This window comes from Cherax quadricarinatus, chromosome 83 (genome assembly GCF_038502225.1).
Source record: "Cherax quadricarinatus isolate ZL_2023a chromosome 83, ASM3850222v1, whole genome shotgun sequence".
Classification (NCBI taxonomy): domain Eukaryota; kingdom Metazoa; phylum Arthropoda; class Malacostraca; order Decapoda; family Parastacidae; genus Cherax; species Cherax quadricarinatus.
The window spans coordinates 18,627,829-18,653,740 of record NC_091374.1 but is presented as its reverse complement, the minus strand read 5'-3'; the positions used below and the strand labels follow the sequence as shown (position 1 = coordinate 18,653,740).

The window sequence follows — 25,912 nt, the reverse complement described above, 5'->3', positions numbered from 1 at the left end:
TGTGAGTTTAATAGACGATGATTCTAGCGTCTGCATTTTATAGCGGCATTTTCATAAGACAGAAGTGTTGCTCTATTCTACTCTCCCTTTGCATTAGGAAGATAAAGATGGATTCTATCATCGTCACTACAAAAACTGAGGAGCTTCATGCTACCTAAGCTAAACAAAGACCAACATTCTGGGGATAATATATATACAATCCTTTATAAAGGCTACGAGTGTATATAAGGCAAACCTGGAGAGACCTAAAGGCTCGTGTTAACGAACACAAGTACACCTAACACACCAATGATGAAAACAACGCTTATGTGTTGAACACTGCTTCTCATCTTATGGAGAAAGAACGAGCTGATGTCAACACCACTGAAGAGGACCACACCCGCAGTAAGTGTTTAGAAGCAGCACTACTCATAACTCTGTTCCTCAGAGCAGAGGAACTTTCAAGTTAACCCTGGACTCTCGCCTCTCACATATATCGTACTCAAGAACATGAACAAACATTAAGCTGATACACAAACATCTGTTTCTTTCAGTCTGCATTAAATTATTGCAATTATGTGTCAGGAGCAGGTACCTACCGTCAAGGTCTTCGGTGATAGCTTGCACAGTTTTCTCGAAGGAGTCAGTGATGAGAAAGCGAAGTTGAAGCTTAGTGTTGGCCAGGAAGATGTCGAGGTCCCTCACATTGTTGTTGATGCTGCCCGGTGCCCCTCTCACAGCCTCGGCCAGCCTCTCGTTACTCACCACCACCAACACTACACCAATACTGCTGGTGGATTATACTGGTTACACCACCACCAATACTGCTGATGGAGTATACTGGTTATACCACCATCAATACTGCTGGTGATGTACAGTGGTTACACCACCAACAATACTGCTGGTGATGTACACTGGTTACACCACCAACAATACTGCTGATGTGAAATGGTTACACCACCACCAATACTGCTGATGGAGTATACTGGTTATACCACCATCAATACTGCTGGTGATGTACACTGGCTACACCACCAACAATACTGCTGGTGTGAACTGGTTACACCGTCACCAATATTGCTGGTGGTGTACACTGGTTATACCTCCACTAATACTGCCGGTGGTGTACACTGGTTACACCACCACCAACACTGCCGGTGGTGTACACTGGTTACACCACCACCAACACTGCCGGTGGTGTACACTGGTTACACCACCACCAACACTGCCGGTGGTGTACACTGGTTACACCACCACCAACACCGACAGCTTGGTTTAGAAAAACACGTAAACAAACACTACGACATTTGTGTTAAAGATTCGCCAATTCTCCCGGCCCGGGCCCTTCCAAGTGGTGGCTGTCTAGGGAGTGTCTGAGAGTGGGAGGAGGCACAAGTACCCCCCCCTCATCTTGTGAGCTACAAACTCGGGCTCTGGCACCAACCCTGCCCTAGATTGATGGACTGAACACATCGACTCAAGGTTGAGGGACTGATTACCTCATTCTCCTCCTGTTCTTCAAGTTTCTCCTATGTATCGCCGGTATTCTGCCCTTCCAAGTGGTGGCCCGACACTGTCTCCCTGTCTAGGGTGTGTCTGAGACCTAAGTCTCCCGTGGGAGGAGGCACAAGTACCCCCCCCTCATCATGTGAGCTACAAACTCGGGCTCTGGCACCAACCCTGCCCTAGATTGATGGACTGAACACATCGACTCAAGGTTGAGGGACTGATTACCTCATTCTCCTCCTGTTCTTCAAGTTTCTCCTATGTATGGACTGATGAAACCACTGTGTGGCGAAACGTTTCCTCAATAAAGATACCCAAGAGTTGCACATGTGTCTAATTTATCACTTCTATATAGGCGGAGAGTGAGGTGCGAGTGACATGGTGACCTGAAGAATGACATAATGAGATGATCACAGGTAGACAATGTAATCACGTGACTCCTGTGTTGCTGGGTAGGTGGTGTTTTGCCTGGTTGCGTATCATGTATGTTAATATTTTAGAAATATTGTAGTTTCCAGTATTGTTCTATGGTGAAATTAAGACACATGTGCAACATCTGGGTATCTTTATTACAGACGTTTCGCCATCCAGTGGCTTTATCAATACAAATTCCAGGGCATAACTTGAAGACAGTAGAACTATATACAGAAGATGAGGTAATCAGTCCCTCAACCTTGGAGTTGAGTGAAGGTTATGTACATGTCCTCAGAATCAAGATTGCACAACTTGTCAGACACTGCAGCATCATGGGATCTTGATTCTGAGGACATGTACATAACCTTCACGACTACGACAACTACTACTACAACTAACCCTTCTCTTTGGGAAGGACCTACTTCCACTGGGGAATCCCGACTACCAGTGAATATGCCCTCGTCTGCTACACCTGACGTTAGTATATAAGCGCGAGGCTCCTTGCTTCTGCTTCAGAATCTCCAAGACTACGGTGCTCTTCGCACCTACTCCTAGGTTGAGGGACTGATTACCTCATCTTCTGTATATAGTTCTACTGTCTTCAAGTTATGTCCTGGAATTTGTATTAATAAAGCCACTGGATGGCGAAACGTCTACAATAAAGATACTCAGATGTTGCACATGTCTTAATTTCATCTTGTCGGTATTGTATACCATTCTTGCACACATTGTTCTATGGTGTCGGTGACGGTGATCAGTGAGGCTTCCAGACATCGTCGACGTCTAAGATCTCGTTCGGCGAGAACGAACTGTGCCTCATCCCAATTTATCAAAAGTCCCATGGAGTCCTTGTGGAGGACACAGTGTACCTTCTTAATCATCCCTGTTGCTGGAGTTTTGATGTTCGTTCGAAAATCCGAACAAAAAAAATGGTATTTGATTCTCGGGCAGTCCATATCGAATATTTGTGTTACTGTGTCTGAAAGCCTCGCTGATCACCGTCACCGACACCATAGTACATAACGCTGAAAAACCACAAAATTTCTAAGATATTCAACCAGGTCAAGCACCACCTACCCAGCAACACAGGAGTCACTTCTAACATACAGAGGTTTGACTGACTGATTCGTCAGGAACTGCGTCCTGACACGAGTCTTACTCCTAAAATGACCGGTCTGAGGATCTCTAAAGAGATGTCAATCTAATTCAGTTGTTCTGTGGCTGTGATCAGGGTCTTGCTGGAGTCCCTGTGTGTTCCACTGCAAAACATTTTATGAAGATTGAGACACTTATGCAACATATGGGAATCTTTATTCAGGAAACGTTTCGCCACACAATGGCTTCATCAGTCCAATACAAAGTAGAAAGGCGTAAGGAGAGGAGGAGTTTGAGGTAATCAGTCCCTCAGCCTGGAGTCGATGTGTTCAGTCCATCAGTCTTGTAGAAGATTGGTGGACTGAACACATCGACTGTGTCTCAATCTTCAACTTGTCGGTTTTTCAAACCATTCATTAAAACATTTTGTTTTATGTACTACAGGAGACTGAGGCCATCAGGACTCTCATCAGTATCTGGGCCCTGTGTTTGATGGTCACGTAAATTTGACAACAAACGCTTGGGCTCTTTTGACCATCATGTATGTGTTCACGAAGGTTTTCACAATCATTCTGAATGTCTCTTTGTTTTCCTGTGAATCTATCAGGTCGCTTATGATGTCGGTGAAGCAGGTGATCGTAGACATCATTTGGTGTCTCAGAGGTAATATGAGATGTCCTGGCCTGCTCTCTTGGAGTGGATACAGAGTAAAACGGCAGTATCATACGGGCGAAGAGTGAGGTCACTATGTGTCACTCTCACCTCACTCTCCGCCTATGTAACTGTCTTTTTAAGTGATCGAGGTTTCAGGACCGAAACATTTTCTTAATAAGACTTAAGAAATCGTAATGACACGATTGCAAATAAACCATACCCCCGGCCGGGATTGAACCCGCGGTCATAGAGTCTCAAAACTCCAGCCCGTCGCGTTAGCCACTAGACCAGCTAGCCACAATAAGATTCATCCAACTAGGTATATTTCTACACCATAGGAAGGTTAGCACAGGCATTTGTGGTCACAGAGGTGCCTGTGCTAACCTTCCTATGGTGTAGAAATATACCTAGTTGGATGAATCTTATTGTGGCTAGCTGGTCTAGTGGCTAACGCGACGGGCTGGAGTTTTGAGACTCTATGACCGCGGGTTCAATCCCGGCCGGGGGTATGGTTTATTTTCTTAATAAATATGTCCTAGCGTTTGCTTACGTGTCTTTCTAAATCAGTGACATATTTTGTTATAAATTTTTAAATCAGCCTTATTACTAAAATAAGGTATCATAAATTTGTATTTTTTTTATCACAGCGGCCGTCTTCCCGAGGCCGGGTGACCCGAAATAGAAGAAACACTTTCACCTTCATTCAGTCTATCACTGTCCGGCGACCCTTCAACTACAAATATCCCCACCTCTCCTTCAGAGTGCAGGCACTCTACTTCCCACCTCCAGGACTCAAGTCCGGCTAACCAGTTTCCCTGAATCCCTTCACAAATGTTATCTTGCTCTCACTCCAACAGTACGTCAAGTCCCAAAAACCATTTGCCTCCACTCACTCCCGTCTAACACGTTCACACACGCCTGCTAGATGTCCAAGCCCATCAAACCCAAAACCTCACACATATCCCCTCCCTCCAAGCTTACCAACTTATCCTGCTATATTATTCTAGACACACCAGAGGGCAGTCATAGCCTGGTAATTCAACTTTTCACATAGAAAAACTGAAAATTCAAATGGAAAGTTTACCAGGGTTGTCAGGAAAGAAGACCCAATAGTAAGTTACCTTACAAAGCTATTGAAAAGTAATTTTTTTGGGAAATGTAATTGAAAAAAGGGGCATCGAACATTGAATAATACCTATGAAGGCCTTTACACCCGGTGCTCAATTTCGGATGTATTTTTTCAGTCGAATATAGAAAAAATCGCTCTATGTACGTGCAAGAGCTGCCTATGTAAGAGAACTGAGTTTATGGGCTTTTTTGATGATTAATTTGTCTTGTACATAAATAGTATATAAGAACATAAGAAAGAAGGAACACTGCAGCAGGCCTACTGGCCCATGCGAGGCAGGTCCAATTCTCCCACCGGCTTAAACCAATGCCTTAACCATAACACAGACAAGATGAAGAATTAGACACATGTCCACCATCTGGATATCTATTGGTAGACGTTTCGCCATCCAGTGGCTTTGTCAGTACAAGTTCAAGGACATGATGAGAAAGCTGTAGAACTATATACAGAAGACTAGGTAATCAGTCCCTCAGATACAGAAGACTAGGTAATCAGTCCCTCAGATACAGAAGACTAGGTAATCAGTCCCTCAGATACAGAAGACTAGGTAATCAGTCCCTCAGATACAGAAGACTAGGTAATCAGTCCCTCAGATACAGAAGACTAGGTAATCAGTCCCTCAGATACAGAAGACTAGGTAATCAGTCCCTCAGATACAGAAGACTAGGTAATCAGTCCCTCAGATACAGAAGACTAGGTAATCAGTCCCTCAGATACAGAAGACTAGGTAATCAGTCCCTCAGATACAGAAGACTAGGTAATCAGTCCCTCAGATACAGAAGACTAGGTAATCAGTCCCTCAGTTTTGGAGGCTGAGGGACACATTACCTCAAGTTTTGTATATAATTCTAGTGTTCTGATTATGTCCTGGAATCTGTATTGATAAAGCCACTGGAGGGCGAAACGTCTACAAATAGATATCCAGATGGTGGACATGTGTCTAATTCTTCATTACTGCAGAGTTCTGGAGTTTACCTGGAGAGAGTTCCGGGGGTCAACGCCCCCGCCTGGTGGACCAGAGCCTGATCAACCAGGCTGTTACTGCTGGCTGCACGCAATCCAACGTACGAGCCACAGCCCGGCTGGTCGGGTACCGACTTTAGGTGCTTGTCCAGTGCCTGCTTGAGGACAGCCAGGGGTCTATTGGTAATCCCCCTTATGTATGCTGGGAGGCAGTTGAACAGTCTCGGGCCCCTGACACTTATTGTGTTGTCTCTTAACGTGCTAGTGACACCCCTGCTTTTCATTGGGGGGATGTAGCATCGTCTGCCAAGTCTTTTGCTTTCATTGTAAGTGATTTTCGTGTGCAAGTTCGGTACTAGTCCCTCTAGGATTTTCCAGGTGTATATAATCATGTATCTCTCCCGCCTGCGTTCCAGGGAATACAGGTTTAGGAACCTCAAGCACTCCCAGTAATTGAGGTGTTTTATCTCCGTTATGCGCGCCGTGAAGGTTCTCTGTACATTTTCTAGGTCAGCAATTTCACCTGCCTTGAATGGTGCTGTTAGTGTGCAGCAATATTCCAGCCTAGATAGAACAAGCGACCTGAAGAGTGTCATCATGGGCTTGGCATCCCTAGTTTTGAAGGTTCTCATTATCCATCCTGTCATTTTTTCTAGCAGCTGCGATTGATTTAATGTTATGGTCCTTGAAGGTGAGATCCTCAGACATGATCACTCCCAGGTCTATGACGTTGGTTTTTCGCTCTATTTTGTGGCCGGAATTTGTTTTGTACTCTGATGAAGTTTTAATTTCCTCATGTTTACCATATCGGAGTAATTGAAATTTCTCATCGTTGAACTTCATATTGTTTTCTGCAGCCCATTGAAAGATTTGGTTGATGTCCGCCTGGAGCCTTGCAGTGTCTGCAATGGAAGACACTGTCATGCAGATTCGGGTGTCATCTGCAAAGGAAGACACGGTGCTGTGGCTGACATCCTTGTCTATGTCAGATATTAGGATGAGAAACAAGATGAGAGCGAGTACTGTGCCTTGTGGAACAGAGCTTATCACCGTAGCTGCCTCAGACTTTACTCTGTTGACTACTACTCCTTGTGTTCTGTTTGTGAGGAAATTATAGATCCATCTACCAACTTTTCCTGTTATTCCTTTAGCACGCATTTTGTGCGCTATTACACCATGGTCACACTTGTCGAAGGCTTTTGCAAAGTCTGTATATATTACATCTGCATTCTTTTTGTCTTCTAGTGCATCTAGGACCTTGTCGTAGTGATCCAATAGTTGAGACAAACAGGAGCGACCTGTTCTAAACCCATGTTGCCCTGGGTTGTAAAATTGATGGGTTTCTAGATGGGATGTGTAATTGATGGGTATCTAGATGGGATGTGTAATTGATGGGTATCTAGATGGGTGGCGATCTTGCTTCTTAGGACCCTTTCAAATTTCTTATGATATGGGATGTTAGTGCTATCGGTCTGTAGTTCTTTGCTATTGCTTTACTGCCCCCTTTGTGGACTGGGGCTATGTCTGTTGTTTTTAGTAGCTGTGGGACGACCCCCGTGTCCATGCTCTCTCTCTGCAGTTCTTGATGAACATGGAGTTCCATGAGTCTGGCCCTGGGGCAGAGTGCATGGGCATGTCATTTATCGCATGTTCAAAGTCATTTGGTGTCAGGATAATATCAGATAGGCTTGTGTTAACCAAATTCTATGGCTCTCATAAAAAATTCATTTTGATCTTCGACTCTCAGTCTGGTTAGCGGCTTGCTAAAAACTGAGTCATAATGGGACTTGAGTAGCTCACTCATTTCCTTGCTGTCATCTGTGTAGGACCCATCTTGTTTAAGTAGGGGCCCAATACTGGACGTTGTTCTCGACTTTGATTTGGCATAGGAGAAGAAATACTTTGGGTTTCTTTCGATTTCATTTATGGCTTTTAGTTCTTCCCGCGATTCCTGACTCTTATAAGATTCCTTTAGCTCTCTCCTTTAGTTCTCTGTTCATTATAAAACTGGTTAGGACAAAACTAGCCTAATGAAAATGATGTTCAGAATAGTGGATAATATATAGGACAGTGATAATGAATGAGGACAGTGATAATGTATGAGGACAGTGATAATGTATGAGGACAGTGATAATGTATGAGGACAGTGATAATGTATGAGGACAGTGATAATGAATGAGGACAGTGATAATGTATGAGGACAGTGATAATGTATGAGGACAGTGATAATGTATGAGGACAGTGATAATGTATGAGGACAGTGATAATGTATGAGGACAGTGATAATGTATGAGGACAGTGATAATGTATGAGGACAGTGATAATGTATGAGGACAGTGATAATGTATGAGGACAGTGATAATGAATGAGGACAGTGATAATGTATGAGGACAGTGATAATGTATGAGGACAGTGATAATGTATGAGGACAGTGATAATGTATGAGGACAGTGATAATGTATGAGGACAGTGATAATGTATGAGGACAGTGATAATGTATGAGGACAGTGATAATGTATGAGGACAGTGATAATGTATGAGGACAGTGATAATGTATGAGGACAGTGATAATGAATGAGGACAGTGATAATGTATGAGGACAGTGATAATGAATGAGGACAGTGATAATGTATGAGGACAGTGATAATGAATGAGGACAGTGATAATGTATGAGGACAGTGATAATGAATGAGGACAGTGATAATGTATGAGGACAGTGATAATGTATGAGGACAGTGATAATGAATGAGGACATTGATAATGTATGAGAACAGTGACAATGTATGAGGACAGTGATAATGAATGAGAACAGTGATAATGAATGAGGACAGTGATAATGTATGAGGACAGTGATAATGAATGAGGACATTGATAATGTATGAGAACAGTGACAATGTATGAGGACAGTGATAATGAATGAGGACAGTGATAATGTATGAGGACAGTGATAATGTATGAGGACAGTGATAATGTATGAGGACAGTGATAATGTATGAGGACAGTGATACTGAATGAGGACAGTGATAATGTATGAGGACAGTGATAATGTATGAGGACAGTGATAATGTATGAGGACAGTGATAATGTATGAGGACAGTGATACTGAATGAGGACAGTGATACTGAATGAGGACAGTGATAATGTATGAGGACAGTGATAATGTATGAGGACAGTGATACTGAATGAGGACAGTGATACTGAATGAGGACAGTGATAATGTATGAGGACAGTGACAATGTATGAGGACAGTGATAATGTATGAGGACAGTGATAATGTATGAGGACAGTGATAATGTATGAGAACAGTGATAATGAATGAGGACAGTGATAATGTATAAGGACAGTGATAATGAATGAGGACAGTGATAATGTATGAGGACAGTGATAATGTATGAGGACAGTGATAATGTATGAGGACAGTGATAATGTATGAGGACAGTGATAATGTATGAGGACAGTGATAATGTATAAGGACAGTGATAATGTATGAGGACAGTGATAATGTATAAGGACAGTGATAATGTATGAGGACAGTGATAATGTATGAGGACAGTGATAATGTATGAGGACAGTGATAATGTATGAGGACAGTGATAATGTATGAGGACAGTGATAATGTATGAGGACAGTGATAATGTATGAGGACAGTGATACTGAATGAGGACAGTGATACTGAATGAGGACAGTGATAATGTATAAGGACAGTGATAATGTATGAGGACAGTGATAATGTATGAGGACAGTGATACTGAATGAGGACAGTGATAATGTATAAGGACAGTGATAATGTATGAGGACAGTGATAATGTATGAGGACAGTGATACTGAATGAGGACAGTGATAATGTATAAGGACAGTGATAATGTATGAGGACAGTGATACTAAATGAGGACAGTGATAATGAATGAGGACAGTGATAATGTATGAGGACAGTGATACTGAATGAGGACAGTGATACTGAATGAGGACAGTGATAATGAATGAGGACAGTGATAATGAATGAGGACAGTGATAATGTATGAGGACAGTGATAATGTATGAGGACAGTGATAATGTATGAGGACAGTGATAATGTACAACTACATGGAACAATTACGTACAGCAGGAGGCAGGATATAGTGGGAAGATTACGTACAGCAGGAGGCAGGATATAGTGGAAACATTACGTACAGCAGGAGGCAGGATATAGTGGGAACATTACGTACAGCAGGAGGCAGGATATAGTGGAAACATTACGTACAGCAGGAGGCAGGATATAGTGGAAACATTACGTACAGCAGGAGGCAGGATATAGTGGAAACATTACGTACAGCAGGAGGCAGGATATAGTGGAAAGATTACGTACAGCAGGAGGCAGGATATAGTGGAAACATTACGTACAGCAGGAGGCAGGATATAGTGGAAAGATTACGTACAGCAGGAGGCAGGATATAGTGGAAACATTACGTACAGCAGGAGGCAGGATATAGTGGGAACATTACGTACAGCAGGAGGCAGGATATAGTGGAAACATTACGTACAGCAGGAGGCAGGATATAGTGGAAACATTACGTACAGCAGGAGGCAGGATATAGTGGAAAGATTACGTACAGCAGGAGGCAGGATATAGTGGGAAGATTACGTACAGCAGGAGGCAGGATATAGTGGAAACATTACGTACAGCAGGAGGCAGGATATAGTGGGAACATTACGTACAGCAGGAGGCAGGATATAGTGGAAACATTACGTACAGCAGAAGGCAGGATATAGTGGGAAGATTACGTACAGCAGGAGGCAGGATATAGTGGGAAGATTACGTACAGCAGGAGGCAGGATATAGTGGGAACATTACGTACAGCAGGAGGCAGGATATAGTGGGAACATTACGTACAGCAGGAGGCAGGATATAGTGGGAACATTACGTACAGCAGGAGGCAGGATATAGTGGGAACATTACGTACAGCAGGAGGCAGGATATAGTGGGAACATTACGTACAGCAGGAGGCAGGATATAGTGGGAACATTACGTACAGCAGGAGGCAGGATATAGTGGGAACATTACGTACAGCAGGAGGCAGGATATAGTGGAAACATTACGTACAGCAGGAGGCAGGATATAGTGGGAAGATTACGTACAGCAGGAGGCAGGATATAGTGGAAACATTACGTACAGCAGGAGGCAGGATATAGTGGAAACATTACGTACAGCAGGAGGCAGGATATAGTGGGAAGATTACGTACAGCAGGAGGCAGGATATAGTGGAAACATTACGTACAGCAGGAGGCAGGATAAAGTGGGAAGATTACGTACAGCAGGAGGCAGGATATAGTGGAAACATTACGTACAGCAGGAGGCAGGATATAGTGGAAACATTACGTACAGCAGGAGGCAGGATATAGTGGAAACATTACGTACAGCAGGAGGCAGGATATAGTGGAAACATTACGTACAGCAGGAGGCAGGATATAGTGGGAACATTACGTACAGCAGGAGGCAGGATATAGTGGGAAGATTACGTACAGCAGGAGGCAGGATATAGTGGGAACATTACGTACAGCAGGAGGCAGGATATAGTGGGAAGATTACGTACAGCAGGAGGCAGGATATAGTGGAAACATTACGTACAGCAGGAGGCAGGATATAGTGGAAACATTACGTACAGCAGGAGGCAGGATATAGTGGGAAGATTACGTACAGCAGGAGGCAGGATATAGTGGAAACATTACGTACAGCAGGAGGCAGGATATAGTGGAAACATTACGTACAGCAGGAGGCAGGATATAGTGGGAAGATTACGTACAGCAGGAGGCAGGATATAGTGGAAACATTACGTACAGCAGGAGGCAGGATATAGTGGGAAGATTACGTACAGCAGGATGCAGGATATAGTGGAAACATTACGTACAGCAGGAGGCAGGATATAGTGGAAACATTACGTACAGCAGGAGGCAGGATATAGTGGAAACATTACGTACAGCAGGAGGCAGGATATAGTGGAAACATTACGTACAGCAGGAAGCAGGATATAGTGGGAAGATTACGTACAGCAGGAGGCAGGATATAGTGGAAAGATTATGTACAGCAGGAGGCAGGATATAGTGGAAATTACGTACAGCAGGAGGCAGGATATAGTGGAAAGATTACGTACAGCAGGAGGCAGGATATAGTGGAAAGTACAGCAAGGCAGGATATAGTGGAAATATTACTTACAGCAGGAGGCAGGATATAGTGGAAACATTACGTACAGCAGGAGGCAGGATATAGTGGAAACATTACGTACAGCAGGAGGCAGGATATAGTGGAAACATTACGTACAGCAGGAGGCAGGATATAGTGGAAACATTACGTACAGCAGGAGGCAGGATATAGTGGAAAGATTACGTACAGCAGGAGGCAGGATATAGTGGGAAGATTACGTACAGCAGGAGGCAGGATATAGTGGAAACATTACGTACAGCAGGAGGCAGGATATAGTGGAAACATTACGTACAGCAGGAGGCAGGATATAGTGGAAACATTACGTACAGCAGGAGGCAGGATATAGTGGAAAGATTACGTACAGCAGGAGGCAGGATATAGTGGAAAGATTACGTACAGCAGGAGGCAGGATATAGTGGAAAGATTACGTACAGCAGGAGGCAGGATATAGTGGAAAGATTACGTACAGCAGGAGGCAGGATATAGTGGGAAGATTACGTACAGCAGGAGGCAGGATATAGTGGAGATTACGTACAGCAGGAGGCAGGATATAGTGGAGATTACGTACAGCAGGAGGCAGGATATAGTGGGAAGATTACGTACAGCAGGAGGCAGGATATAGTGGAAAGATTACGTACAGCAGGAGGCAGGATATAGTGGAGATTACGTACAGCAGGAGGCAGGATATAGTGGAAAGATTACGTACAGCAGGAGGCAGGATATAGTGGGAAGATTACGTACAGCAGGAGGCAGGATATAGTGGAAACATTACGTACAGCAGGAGGCAGGATATAGTGGAAACATTACGTACAGCAGGAGGCAGGATATAGTGGAAAGATTACGTACAGCAGGAGGCAGGATATAGTGGGAAGATTACGTACAGCAGGAGGCAGGATATAGTGGAAAGATTACGTACAGCAGGAGGCAGGATATAGTGGGAAGATTACGTACAGCAGGAGGCAGGATATAGTGGGAAGATTACGTACAGCAGGAGGCAGGATATAGTGGGAACATTACGTACAGCAGGAGGCAGGATATAGTGGAAACATTACGTACAGCAGGAGGCAGGATATAGTGGGAACATTACGTACAGCAGGAGGCAGGATATAGTGGAAACATTACGTACAGCAGGAGGCAGGATATAGTGGAAACATTACGTACAGCAGGAGGCAGGATATAGTGGAAAGATTACGTACAGCAGGAGGCAGGATATAGTGGGAAGATTACGTACAGCAGGAGGCAGGATATAGTGGAAACATTACGTACAGCAGGAGGCAGGATATAGTGGGAAGATTACGTACAGCAGGAGGCAGGATATAGTGGGAAGATTACGTACAGCAGGAGGCAGGATATAGTGGGAACATTACGTACAGCAGGAGGCAGGATATAGTGGAAACATTACGTACAGCAGGAGGCAGGATATAGTGGGAACATTACGTACAGCAGGAGGCAGGATATAGTGGAAACATTACGTACAGCAGGAGGCAGGATATAGTGGAAACATTACGTACAGCAGGAGGCAGGATATAGTGGAAACATTACGTACAGCAGGAGGCAGGATATAGTGGAAACATTACGTACAGCAGGAGGCAGGATATAGTGGAAAGAGCCAGGGTGAGCGCCCTCCTGTGGCAGTGGAAGCAGGAGACATTGTTGTTGTGGTGGTGCCTCAGACTGCCACCACACCGCCCACACAGGCGACAGCAGCACACCACCATACCCACCACAGGCACGCCCACACTCAGGCCTACTCCCACGCCCACACACGCTGCCATCCCTGGCTCCGCCTCCACACACTGCAACAACAACAACGATGTATAAGTTGAACGGAATACAGCAACGATTTATCAATTTTATTAACAATTTTACTCAAACTTTTTATTGGTAATAATTGTTAGTGTTTAATGATGCCTTATTAATGGGGTTTAAAGCCTATCGACCACACGATAGGCTTTAAATCCCAGTGTGTATATATATATATATATATATATATATATATATATATATATATATATATATATATATAACCATTCTTACGCCAGACATATGTAGATATACACCATACTTACGTCACACGTATGTTGATATAGACACCATACTTATGTCACACGTATGTTGATATAGACACCATACTTACGTCACACGTATGTTGATATAGACACCATACTTATGTCACACGTATGTTGATATAGACACCATACTTACGTCACACGTATGTTGATATAGACACCATACTTATGTCACACGTATGTTGATATAGACACCATACTTACGTCACACGTATGTTGATATAGACACCATACTTACGTCACACGTATGTTGATATAGACACCATACTAATGTCACACGTATGTTGATATAGACACCATACTTATGTCACACGTATGTTGATGTAGACACCATACTAATGTCACACGTATGTTGATATAGACACCATACTTACGTCACACGTATGTTGATATAGACACCATACTTATGTCACACGTATGTTGATGTAGACACCATACTAATGTCACACGTATGTTGATATAGACACCATACTTACGTCACACGTATGTTGATATAGACACCATACTTATGTCACACGTATGTTGATATAGACACCATACTTTTGTCACACGTATGTTGATATAGACACCATACTTACGTCACACGTATGTTGATATAGACACCATACTTACGTCACACGTATGTTGATATAGACACCATACTTACGTCACACGTATGTTGATATAGACACCATACTTTTGTCACACGTATGTTGATGCAGACACCATACTTATGTCACACGTATGTTGATATAGACACCATACTTACGTCACACGTATGTTGATATAGACACCATACTTACGTCACACGTATGTTGATGCAGACATATTTACGTCACACGTATGTTGATGCAGACACATACTTACGTCACACGTATGTTGATGTAGACACCATACTTACGTCGCACGTATGTTGATGCAGACACATACTTACGTCACACGTATGTTGATGCAGACACAATACTTACGTCACACGTATGTTGATGCAGACACATACTTACGTCACACGTATATTGATGCAGACGCATGCTTACGTCACACGTATGTTGATATAGACACCATACTTACGTCACACGTATGTTGATGCAGACACATACTTACGTCACACGTATGTTGATGCAGACACAATACTTACGTCACACGTATGTTGATGCAGACACATACTTACGTCACACGTATATTGATGCAGACGCATGCTTACGTCACACGTATGTTGATATAGACACCATACTTACGTCACACGTATGTTGATATAGACACATACTTACGTCACACGTATGTTGATACAGACACCATATTTACGTCACACGTATGTTGATATAGACACCATACTTATGTCACACGTATGTTGATATAGACACCATACTAATGTCACACGTATGTTGATATAGACACCATACTTACGTCACACGTATGTTGATATAGACACCATACTTATGTCACACGTATGTTGATATAGACACCATACTTATGTCACACATATGTTGATGTAGACACCATACTTATGTCACACGTATGTTGATGTAGACACCATACTTATGTCACACGTATGTTGATGTAGACACCATACTTACGTCACACGTATGTTGATATAGACACCATACTAATGTCACACGTATGTTGATATAGACACCATACTTACGTCACACGTATGTTGACATAGACACCATACTTACGTCACACGTATGTTGATATAGACACCATACTTATGTCAGACGTATGTTGATGTAGACACCATACTTACGTCACACGTATGTTGATATAGACACCATACTTACGTCACACGTATGTTGATATAGACACCATACTTACGTCACACGTATGTTGATATAGACACCATACTTATGTCAGACGTATGTTGATGTAGACACCATACTTACGTCACACGTATGTTGATATAGACACCATACTTACGTCACACGTATGTTGATATAGACACCATACTTACGTCACACGTATGTTGATATAGACACCATACTTACGTCACACGTATGATATTGACATCATACGTCACACATGATATAAAAACACCACACTTATAATTACTTTATCATTACATTCAAGGGGAAGCAAAAAGCCCGTAGGGGTCTCGGAAATGGGAAGGTAAGAACTTTCAACATGGTATAAGGTGCCTGCAATTCCTTTGATCAAGAACCCTTAACTAGCATCATGGTACACCACCTTAAATATTATTATTATTATTATTATTATTATTATTATTATTATTATTATTATTATTATTATTATTATTATTATTATTATTATTATTATTATTATTATTATTATAAAATAACTCACCTCCCAAATGAGTTGTGTGACAGTGACGCGTCTCTCCCAGGCTGCACGAACCACTTCTGATAAATAAAGAAAGCCGTATATTTTATAACAAACGGCATATATATACTAGTAAGGATGAGACTGGAGGAGGACTCGAACTGTGGCCTTGGCACGTAGCTAGTCCTACGCTGTACCGAGAAGTTACGACGCTGTAATAATGCTTTCACATGTCTGTGTCAGCAGACACTGTCTTTGGCCCTACTGTCTCCTTCCACAGACCCAGAAGCTTGCAGGGTGAATCTGTTTTCATACCCCCTTGAAGAGATGTAACATAAACTCTGTGGCTGTGGGGAGACACACTAAGGTCACAGCTGGTGGCTGTTGGTGCCTCACTTGTCACTGAAGTTTTGTCTGTGAAATCTTAGTACTTATTAAGTCTGGTAGCTCAGTGGTAGAGCACTGGACCAGCTTCATGCCAGGACCACGGTTATGTTATAGCACTGGACCAGCTTCATGCCAGGACCACGGTTATGTTATAGCACTGGACCAGCGTCATGCCAGGACTACGGTTATGTTGTACCACTGGACCAGCTTCATGCCAGGACCACGGTTATGTTATAGCACTGGACCAGCTTCATGCCAGGACCACGGTTATGTTATAGCACTGGACCAGCTTCATGCCAGGACCACGGTTATGTTATAGCACTGGACCAGCTTCATGCCAGGACCACGGTTATGTTATAGCACTGGACCAGTTTCATGCCAGGACCACGGTTATGTTATAGCACTGGACCAGCTTTGTGCCAGGACCACGGTTATGTTATAGCACTGGACCAGCTTCGTGCCAGGACCACGGTTCTTGTGTTACAGCACTGGACCAGCTTCGTGCCAGGACCACGGTTCTTGTGTTACAGCACTGGACCAGCTTCGTGCCAGGACCACGGTTCTTGTGTTACAGCACTGGACCAGCTTCGTGCCAGGACCACGGTTCTTGTGTTACAGCACTGGATCAGCTTCGTGCCAGGACCACGGTTCTTGTGTTACAGCACTGGACCAGCTTCGTGCCAGGACCACGGTTCTTGTGTTACAGCACTGGACCAGCTTCGTGCCAGGACCACGGTTCTTGTGTTACAGCACTGGATCAGCTTCGTGCCAGGACCACGGTTCTTGTGTTACAGCACTGGATCAGCTTCGTGCCAGGACCACGGTTCTTGTGTTACAGCACTGGATCAGCTTCGTGCCAGGACCACGGTTCTTGTGTTACAGCACTGGATCAGCTTCGTGCCAGGACCACGGTTCTTGTGTTACAGCACTGGATCAGCTTCGTGCCAGGACCACGGTTCTTGTTACAGCACTGGATCAGCTTCGTGCCAGGACCACGGTTCTTGTGTTACAGCACTGGATCAGCTTCGTGCCAGGACCACGGTTCTTGTGTTACAGCACTGGACCAGCTTCGTGCCAGGACCACGGTTCTTGTGTTACAGCACTGGACCAGCTTCGTGCCAGGACCACGGTTCTTGTGTTACAGCACTGGATCAGCTTCGTGCCAGGACCACGGTTCTTGTGTTACAGCACTGGATCAGCTTCGTGCCAGGACCACGGTTCTTGTGTTACAGCACTGGATCAGCTTCGTGCCAGGACCACGGTTCTTGTTACAGCACTGGATCAGCTTCGTGCCAGGACCACGGTTCTTGTGTTACAGCACTGGACCAGCTTCGTGCCAGGACCACGGTTCTTGTGTTACAGCACTGGATCAGCTTCGTGCCAGGACCACGGTTCTTGTGTTACAGCACTGGATCAGCTTCGTGCCAGGACCACGGTTCTTGTGTTACAGCACTGGATCAGCTTCGTGCCAGGACCACGGTTCTTGTTACAGCACTGGATCAGCTTCGTGCCAGGACCACGGTTCTTGTGTTACAGCACTGGACCAGCTTCGTGCCAGGACCACGGTTCTTGTGTTACAGCACTGGATCAGCTTCGTGCCAGGACCACGGTTCTTGTGTTACAGCACTGGATCAGCTTCGTGCCAGGACCACGGTTCTTGTGTTACAGCACTGGATCAGCTTCGTGCCAGGACCACGGTTCTTGTGTTACAGCACTGGACCAGCCTCGTGCCAGGACCACGGTTCTTGTGTTACAGCACTGGATCAGCTTCGTGCCAGGACCACGGTTCTTGTGTTACAGCACTGGATCAGCTTCGTGCCAGGACCACGGTTCTTGTGTTACAGCACTGGACCAGCTTCGTGCCAGGACCACGGTTCTTGTGTTACAGCACTGGATCAGCTTCGTGCCAGGACCACGGTTCTTGTGTTACAGCACTGGATCAGCTTCGTGCCAGGACCACGGTTCTTGTTACAGCACTGGATCAGCTTCGTGCCAGGACCACGGTTCTTGTGTTACAGCACTGGACCAGCTTCGTGCCAGGACCACGGTTCTTGTGTTACAGCACTGGATCAGCTTCGTGCCAGGACCACGGTTCTTGTGTTACAGCACTGGATCAGCTTCGTGCCAGGACCACGGTTCTTGTGTTACAGCACTGGATCAGCTTCGTGCCAGGACCACGGTTCTTGTGTTACAGCACTGGATCAGCTTCGTGCCAGGACCACGGTTCTTGTGTTACAGCACTGGATCAGCTTCGTGCCAGGACCACGGTTCTTGTGTTACAGCACTGGATCAGCTTCGTGCCAGGACCACGGTTCTTGTGTTACAGCACTGGACCAGCTTCGTGCCAGGACCACGGTTCTTGTGTTACAGCACTGGACCAGCTTCGTGCCAGGACCACGGTTCTTGTTACAGCACTGGATCAGCTTCGTGCCAGGACCACGGTTCTTGTTACAGCACTGGATCAGCTTCGTGCCAGGACCACGGTTCTTGTGTTACAGCACTGGATCAGCTTCGTGCCAGGACCACGGTTCTTGTGTTACAGCACTGGACCAGCTTCGTGCCAGGACCACGGTTCTTGTGTTACAGCACTGGATCAGCTTCGTGCCAGGACCACGGTTCTTGTGTTACAGCACTGGATCAGCTTCGTGCCAGGACCACGGTTCTTGTGTTACAGCACTGGATCAGCTTCGTGCCAGGACCACGGTTCTTGTGTTACAGCACTGGACCAGCTTCGTGCCAGGACCACGGTTCTTGTGTTACAGCACTGGACCAGCTTCGTGCCAGGACCACGGTTCTTGTTACAGCACTGGACCAGCTTCGTGCCAGGACCACGGTTCTTGTGTTACAGCACTGGACCAGCTTCGTGCCAGGACCACGGTTCTTGTTACAGCACTGGACCAGCTTCGTGCCAGGACCACGGTTCTTGTGTTACAGCACTGGACCAGCTTCGTGCCAGGACCACGGTTCTTGTGTTACAGCACTGGACCAGCTTCGTGCCAGGACCACGGTTCTTGTGTTACAGCACTGGACCAGCTTCGTGCCAGGACCACGGTTCTTGTGTTACAGCACTGGACCAGCTTCGTGCCAGGACCACGGTTCTTGTGTTACAGCACTGGACCAGCTTCGTGCCAGGACCACGGTTCTTGTGTTACAGCACTGGACCAGCTTCGTGCCAGGACCACGGTTCTTGTGTTACAGCACTGGACCAGCTTCGTGCCAGGACCACGGTTCTTGTGTTACAGCACTGGACCAGCTTCGTGCCAGGACCACGGTTCTTGTGTTACAGCACTGGATCAGCTTCGTGCCAGGACCACGGTTCTTGTGTTACAGCACTGGACCAGCTTCGTGCCAGGACCACGGTTCTTGTGTTACAGCACTGGACCAGCTTCGTGCCAGGACCACGGTTCTTGTGTTACAGCACTGGACCAGCTTCGTGCCAGGACCACGGTTCTTGTGTTACAGCACTGGACCAGCTTCGTGCCAGGACCACGGTTCTTGTGTTACAGCACTGGATCAGCTTCGTGCCAGGACCACGGTTCTTGTTACAGCACTGGACCAGCTTCGTGCCAGGACCACGGTTCTCGTGTTACAGCACTGGACCAGCTTCGTGCCAGGACCACGGTTCTTGTGTTACAGCACTGGACCAGCTTCGTGCCAGGACCACGGTTCTTGTGTTACAGCACTGGACCAGCTTCGTGCCAGGACCACGGTTCTTGTGTTACAGCACTGGATCAGCTTCGTGCCAGGACCACGGTTCTTGTGTTACAGCACTGGACCAGCTTCGTGCCAGGACCACGGTTCTTGTGTTACAGCACTGGACCAGCTTCGTGCCAGGACCACGGTTCTTGTGTTACAGCACTGGACCAGCTTCGTGCCAGGACCACGGTTCTTGTGTTACAGCACTGGACCAGCTTCGTGCCAGGACCACGGTTCTTGTGTTACAGCACTGGATCAGCTTCGTGCCAGGACCACGGTTCTTGTTACAGCACTGGACCAGCTTCGTGCCAGGACCACGGTTCTTGTGTTACAGCACTGGACCAGCTTCGTGCCAGGACCACGGTTCTTGTTACAGCACTGGATCAGCTTCGTGCCAGGACCACGTTTCTTGTGTTACAGCACTGGATCAGCTTCGTGCCAGGACCACGGTTCTTGTTACAGCACTGGATCAGCTTCGTGCCAGGACCACGGTTCTTGTGTTACAGCACTGGATCAGCTTCGTGCCAGGACCACGGTTCTTGTGTTACAGCACTGGATCAGCTTCGTGCCAGGACCACGGTTCTTGTGTTACAGCACTGGATCAGCTTCGTGCCAGGACCACGGTTCTTGTGTTACAGCACTGGACCAGCTTCGTGCCAGGACCACGGTTCTTGTGTTACAGCACTGGACCAGCTTCGTGCCAGGACCACGGTTCTTGTGTTACAGCACTGGATCAGCTTCGTGCCAGGACCACGGTTCTTGTGTTACAGCACTGGATCAGCTTCGTGCCAGGACCACGGTTCTTGTGTTACAGCACTGGATCAGCTTCGTGCCAGGACCACGGTTCTTGTGTTACAGCACTGGATCAGCTTCGTGCCAGGACCACGGTTCTTGTGTTACAGCACTGGATCAGCTTCGTGCCAGGACCACGGTTCTTGTGTTACAGCACTGGATCAGCTTCGTGCCAGGACCACGGTTCTTGTGTTACAGCACTGGATCAGCTTCGTGCCAGGACCACGGTTCTTGTGTTACAGCACTGGATCAGCTTCGTGCCAGGACCACGGTTCTTGTGTTACAGCACTGGATCAGCTTCGTGCCAGGACCACGGTTCTTGTGTTACAGCACTGGATCAGCTTCGTGCCAGGACCACGGTTCTTGTGTTACAGCACTGGATCAGCTTCGTGCCAGGACCACGGTTCTTGTGTTACAGCACTGGATCAGCTTCGTGCCAGGACCACGGTTCTTGTGTTACAGCACTGGATCAGCTTCGTGCCAGGACCACGGTTCTTGTGTTACAGCACTGGATCAGCTTCGTGCCAGGACCACGGTTCTTGTGTTACAGCACTGGATCAGCTTCGTGCCAGGACCACGGTTCTTGTGTTACAGCACTGGATCAGCTTCGTGCCAGGACCACGGTTCTTGTGTTACAGCACTGGATCAGCTTCGTGCCAGGACCACGGTTCTTGTGTTACAGCACTGGATCAGCTTCGTGCCAGGACCACGGTTCTTGTGTTACAGCACTGGATCAGCTTCGTGCCAGGACCACGGTTCTTGTGTTACAGCACTGGATCAGCTTCGTGCCAGGACCACGGTTCTTGTGTTACAGCACTGGATCAGCTTCGTGCCAGGACCACGGTTCTTGTGTTACAGCACTGGATCAGCTTCGTGCCAGGACCACGGTTCTTGTGTTACAGCACTGGATCAGCTTCGTGCCAGGACCACGGTTCTTGTGTTACAGCACTGGATCAGCTTCGTGCCAGGACCACGGTTCTTGTGTTACAGCACTGGACCAGCTTCGTGCCAGGACCACGGTTCTTGTGTTACAGCACTGGACCAGCTTCGTGCCAGGACCACGGTTCTTGTGTTACAGCACTGGACCAGCTTCGTGCCAGGACCACGGTTCTTGTGTTACAGCACTGGACCAGCTTCGTGCCAGGACCACGGTTCTTGTGTTACAGCACTGGATCAGCTTCGTGCCAGGACCACGGTTCTTGTGTTACAGCACTGGATCAGCTTCGTGCCAGGACCACGGTTCTTGTGTTACAGCACTGGATCAGCTTCGTGCCAGGACCACGGTTCTTGTGTTACAGCACTGGACCAGCTTCGTGCCAGGACCACGGTTCTTGTGTTACAGCACTGGATCAGCTTCGTGCCAGGACCACGGTTCTTGTGTTACAGCACTGGATCAGCTTCGTGCCAGGACCACGGTTCTTGTGTTACAGCACTGGATCAGCTTCGTGCCAGGACCACGGTTCTTGTGTTACAGCACTGGACCAGCTTCGTGCCAGGACCACGGTTCTTGTGTTACAGCACTGGATCAGCTTCGTGCCAGGACCACGGTTCTTGTGTTACAGCACTGGATCAGCTTCGTGCCAGGACCACGGTTCTTGTGTTACAGCACTGGATCAGCTTCGTGCCAGGACCACGGTTCTTGTGTTACAGCACTGGATCAGCTTCGTGCCAGGACCACGGTTCTTGTGTTACAGCACTGGACCAGCTTCGTGCCAGGACCACGGTTCTTGTGCATAATCCGTGACAGTCGTTCATTATGACAACTTGGATTCATATATATTGGTAATTCGTGTGTAATAAAAATTATTTAAAAAAAAATTCTTAAAGTGTTGTTTACAACAATCACGCACAAAAATCACATATTATATTTCAATGATTATTAAAGAATAAAAAAAACGCTAAACCCATCAGGGTCATTATGGGAACTAATTCCACGAGACGTTCATAGTTAACAAATTTTACGAACCCTTAACATAACTTACACAACACTTGTACGTATTACTAATATGTAATATGTTACGTAAATACACAAAGTAGTAAAATTTCGTAGGAATTATTAACACATAAAATAGGTAGGATTAGGTTTACTATAGTAGAATTAGTTAGAGAGTTGACAGTTCAAAATTCGAATAAAGTCAGTTAAGAACCCCAGCGAGATCAGTTGAAGCTGAGAGTCCATCGAGGACGGCCGCGACGCGCGAGTTACCGGAAAACTGGTATTAATTCGCTTGGATTGAGGTACGGCAAAGTCAACGGAGCCTTCCCGACACAGTGGGGTACTTAGTTGTATCCAGACGAGTTCAGCGAATTAGATACTCGTTTCCAGTCAAGGTATACAGACCATAGCTGACACTAATGATATATTACGATATAGGAAGCACCTTGTTATGATTGAGTATTTCTGGCACATTAGGTCAGTGTCCCAGGATGACCCACACCAGTCCACTAACACCCAGGATGTGACCCACAACAGTCCACTAACACCCAGGATGTGACCCACACCAGTCCACTAACACGCAGGATGTGACCCACAACAGTCCACTAACACCCAGGATGTGACCCACACCAGTCCACTAACACCCAGGATGTGACCCACAACAGTCCACTAACACCCAGGATGTGACCCACAACAGTCCACTAACACCCAGGATGTGACCCACACCAGTCCACTAACACCCAGGATGTGACCCACAACAGTCCACTAACACCCAGGATGTGACCCACAACAGTCCACTAACACCCAGGATGTGACCCACACCAGTCCACTAACACCCAGGATGTGACCCACACCAGTCCACTAACACCCAGGATGTGACCCGCCAGTCCACTAACACCCAGGATGTGACCCACAACAGTCCACTAACACCCAGGATGTGACCCACACCAGTCCACTAACACCCAGGATGTGACCCACACCAGTCCACTAACACCCAGGATGTGACCCACACCAGTCCACTAACACCCAGGATGTGACCCACACCAGTCCACTAACACCCAGGATGTGACCCACACCAGTCCACTAACACCCAGGATGTGACCCACACCAGTCCACTAACACCCAGGATGTGACCCACACCAGTCCACTAACACCCAGGATGTGACCCACAACAGTCCACTAACACCCAGGATGTGACCCACACCAGTCCACTAACACCCAGGATGTGACCCACAACAGTCCACTAACACCCAGGATGTGAACCACACCAGTCCACTAACACCCAGGATGTGACCCACAAGTCCACTAACACCCAGGATGTGACCCACACCAGTCCACTAACACCCAGGATGTGACCCACACCAGTCCACTAACACCCAGGATGTGACCCACACCAGTCCACTAACACCCAGGATGTGACCCACAACAGTCCACTAACACCCAGGATGTGACCCACACCAGTCCACTAACACCCAGGATGTGACCCACACCAGTCCACTAACACCCAGGATGTGACCCACACCAGTCCACTAACACCCAGGATGTGACCCACCAGTCCACTAACACCCAGGATGTGACCCACACCAGTCCACTAACACCCAGGATGTGACCCACACCAGTCCACTAACACCCAGGATGTGACCCACACCAGTCCACTAACACCCAGGATGTGACCCACACCAGTCCACTAACACCCAGGATGTGACCCACACCAGTCCACTAACACCCAGGATGTGACCCACACCAGTCCACTAACACCCAGGATGTGACCCACACCAGTCCACTAACACCCAGGATGTGACCCACACCAGTCCACTAACACCCAGGATGTGACCCACACCAGTCCACTAACACTCAGGATGTGACCCACACCAGTCCACTAACACCCAGGATGTGACCCACACCAGTCCACTAACACCCAGGATGTGACCCACACCAGTCCACTAACACCCAGGATGTGACCCACACCAGTCCACTAACACCCAGGATGTGACCCACACCAGTCCACTAACACCCAGGATGTGACCCACACCAGTCCACTAACACCCAGGATGTGACCCACACCAGTCCACTAACACCCACGATGCGACCCACACCAGTCCACTAACACCCAGGATGTGACCAACACCAGTCCACTAACACCCAGGATGTGACCCACACCAGTCCACTAACACCCAGGATGTGACCCACACCAGTCCACTAACACCCAGGATGTGACCCACACCAGTCCACTAACACCCAGGATGCGACCCACACCAGTCCACTAACACCAAGGATGCGACCCACACCAGTCCACTAACACCCAGGATGTGACCCACCAGTCCACTAACACCCAGGATGTGACCCACCAGTCCACTAATACCCAGGATGTGACCCACCAGTCCAATAACACCCAGGATGTGACCCACCAGTCCACTCACACCCAGGATCTGACCCACCAGTCCACTAACACCCAGGATGTGACCCACCAGTCCACTAACACCCAGGATGCGACCCACACCAGTCCACTAACACCCAGGATGTGACCCACACCAGTCCACAAACACCCAGGATGCTACCCACACCAGCCCACTAACACCCAGGATGCGACCCACACCAGTCCACTAACACCCAGGATGCGACCCACACCAGTCCACTAACACCCAGGATGCGACCCACACCAGTCCACTAACACCCAGGATGCGACCCACACCAGTCCACTAACACCCAGGATGCGACCCACACCCGCCCACTAACGCCCAGGTACCCATCTTATTTGATGGGGAACAGACTACAGGTGGAAAGAAACACGCCCAATGTTTCTACTCTGGCTGGGAATCGAACCCAGACCCTCGCCGTGTGAAGCGAGAGTGTTAGCCACC

At 46.8% G+C, this 25,912-nt stretch overlaps 1 protein-coding gene across 3 annotated transcripts in view; it reads right to left on the bottom strand.

Annotated features, from left to right (window-relative positions):
* Positions 1-25,912, bottom strand: part of prom (prominin) — a 114,354-nt gene that overhangs the window by 80,671 nt on the left and 7,771 nt on the right. For all 3 annotated transcript variants that reach the window (XM_070102889.1, XM_070102890.1, XM_070102891.1), the window contains exons 2-4: positions 16,265-16,320; positions 13,500-13,714; positions 579-766 (exon numbers count right to left, since the gene is read on the bottom strand). In XM_070102889.1, coding sequence (XP_069958990.1) covers positions 579-766; positions 13,500-13,714; positions 16,265-16,320 — 459 coding nt within the window. The remainder of the gene's footprint in view (positions 1-578; positions 767-13,499; positions 13,715-16,264; positions 16,321-25,912) is intronic.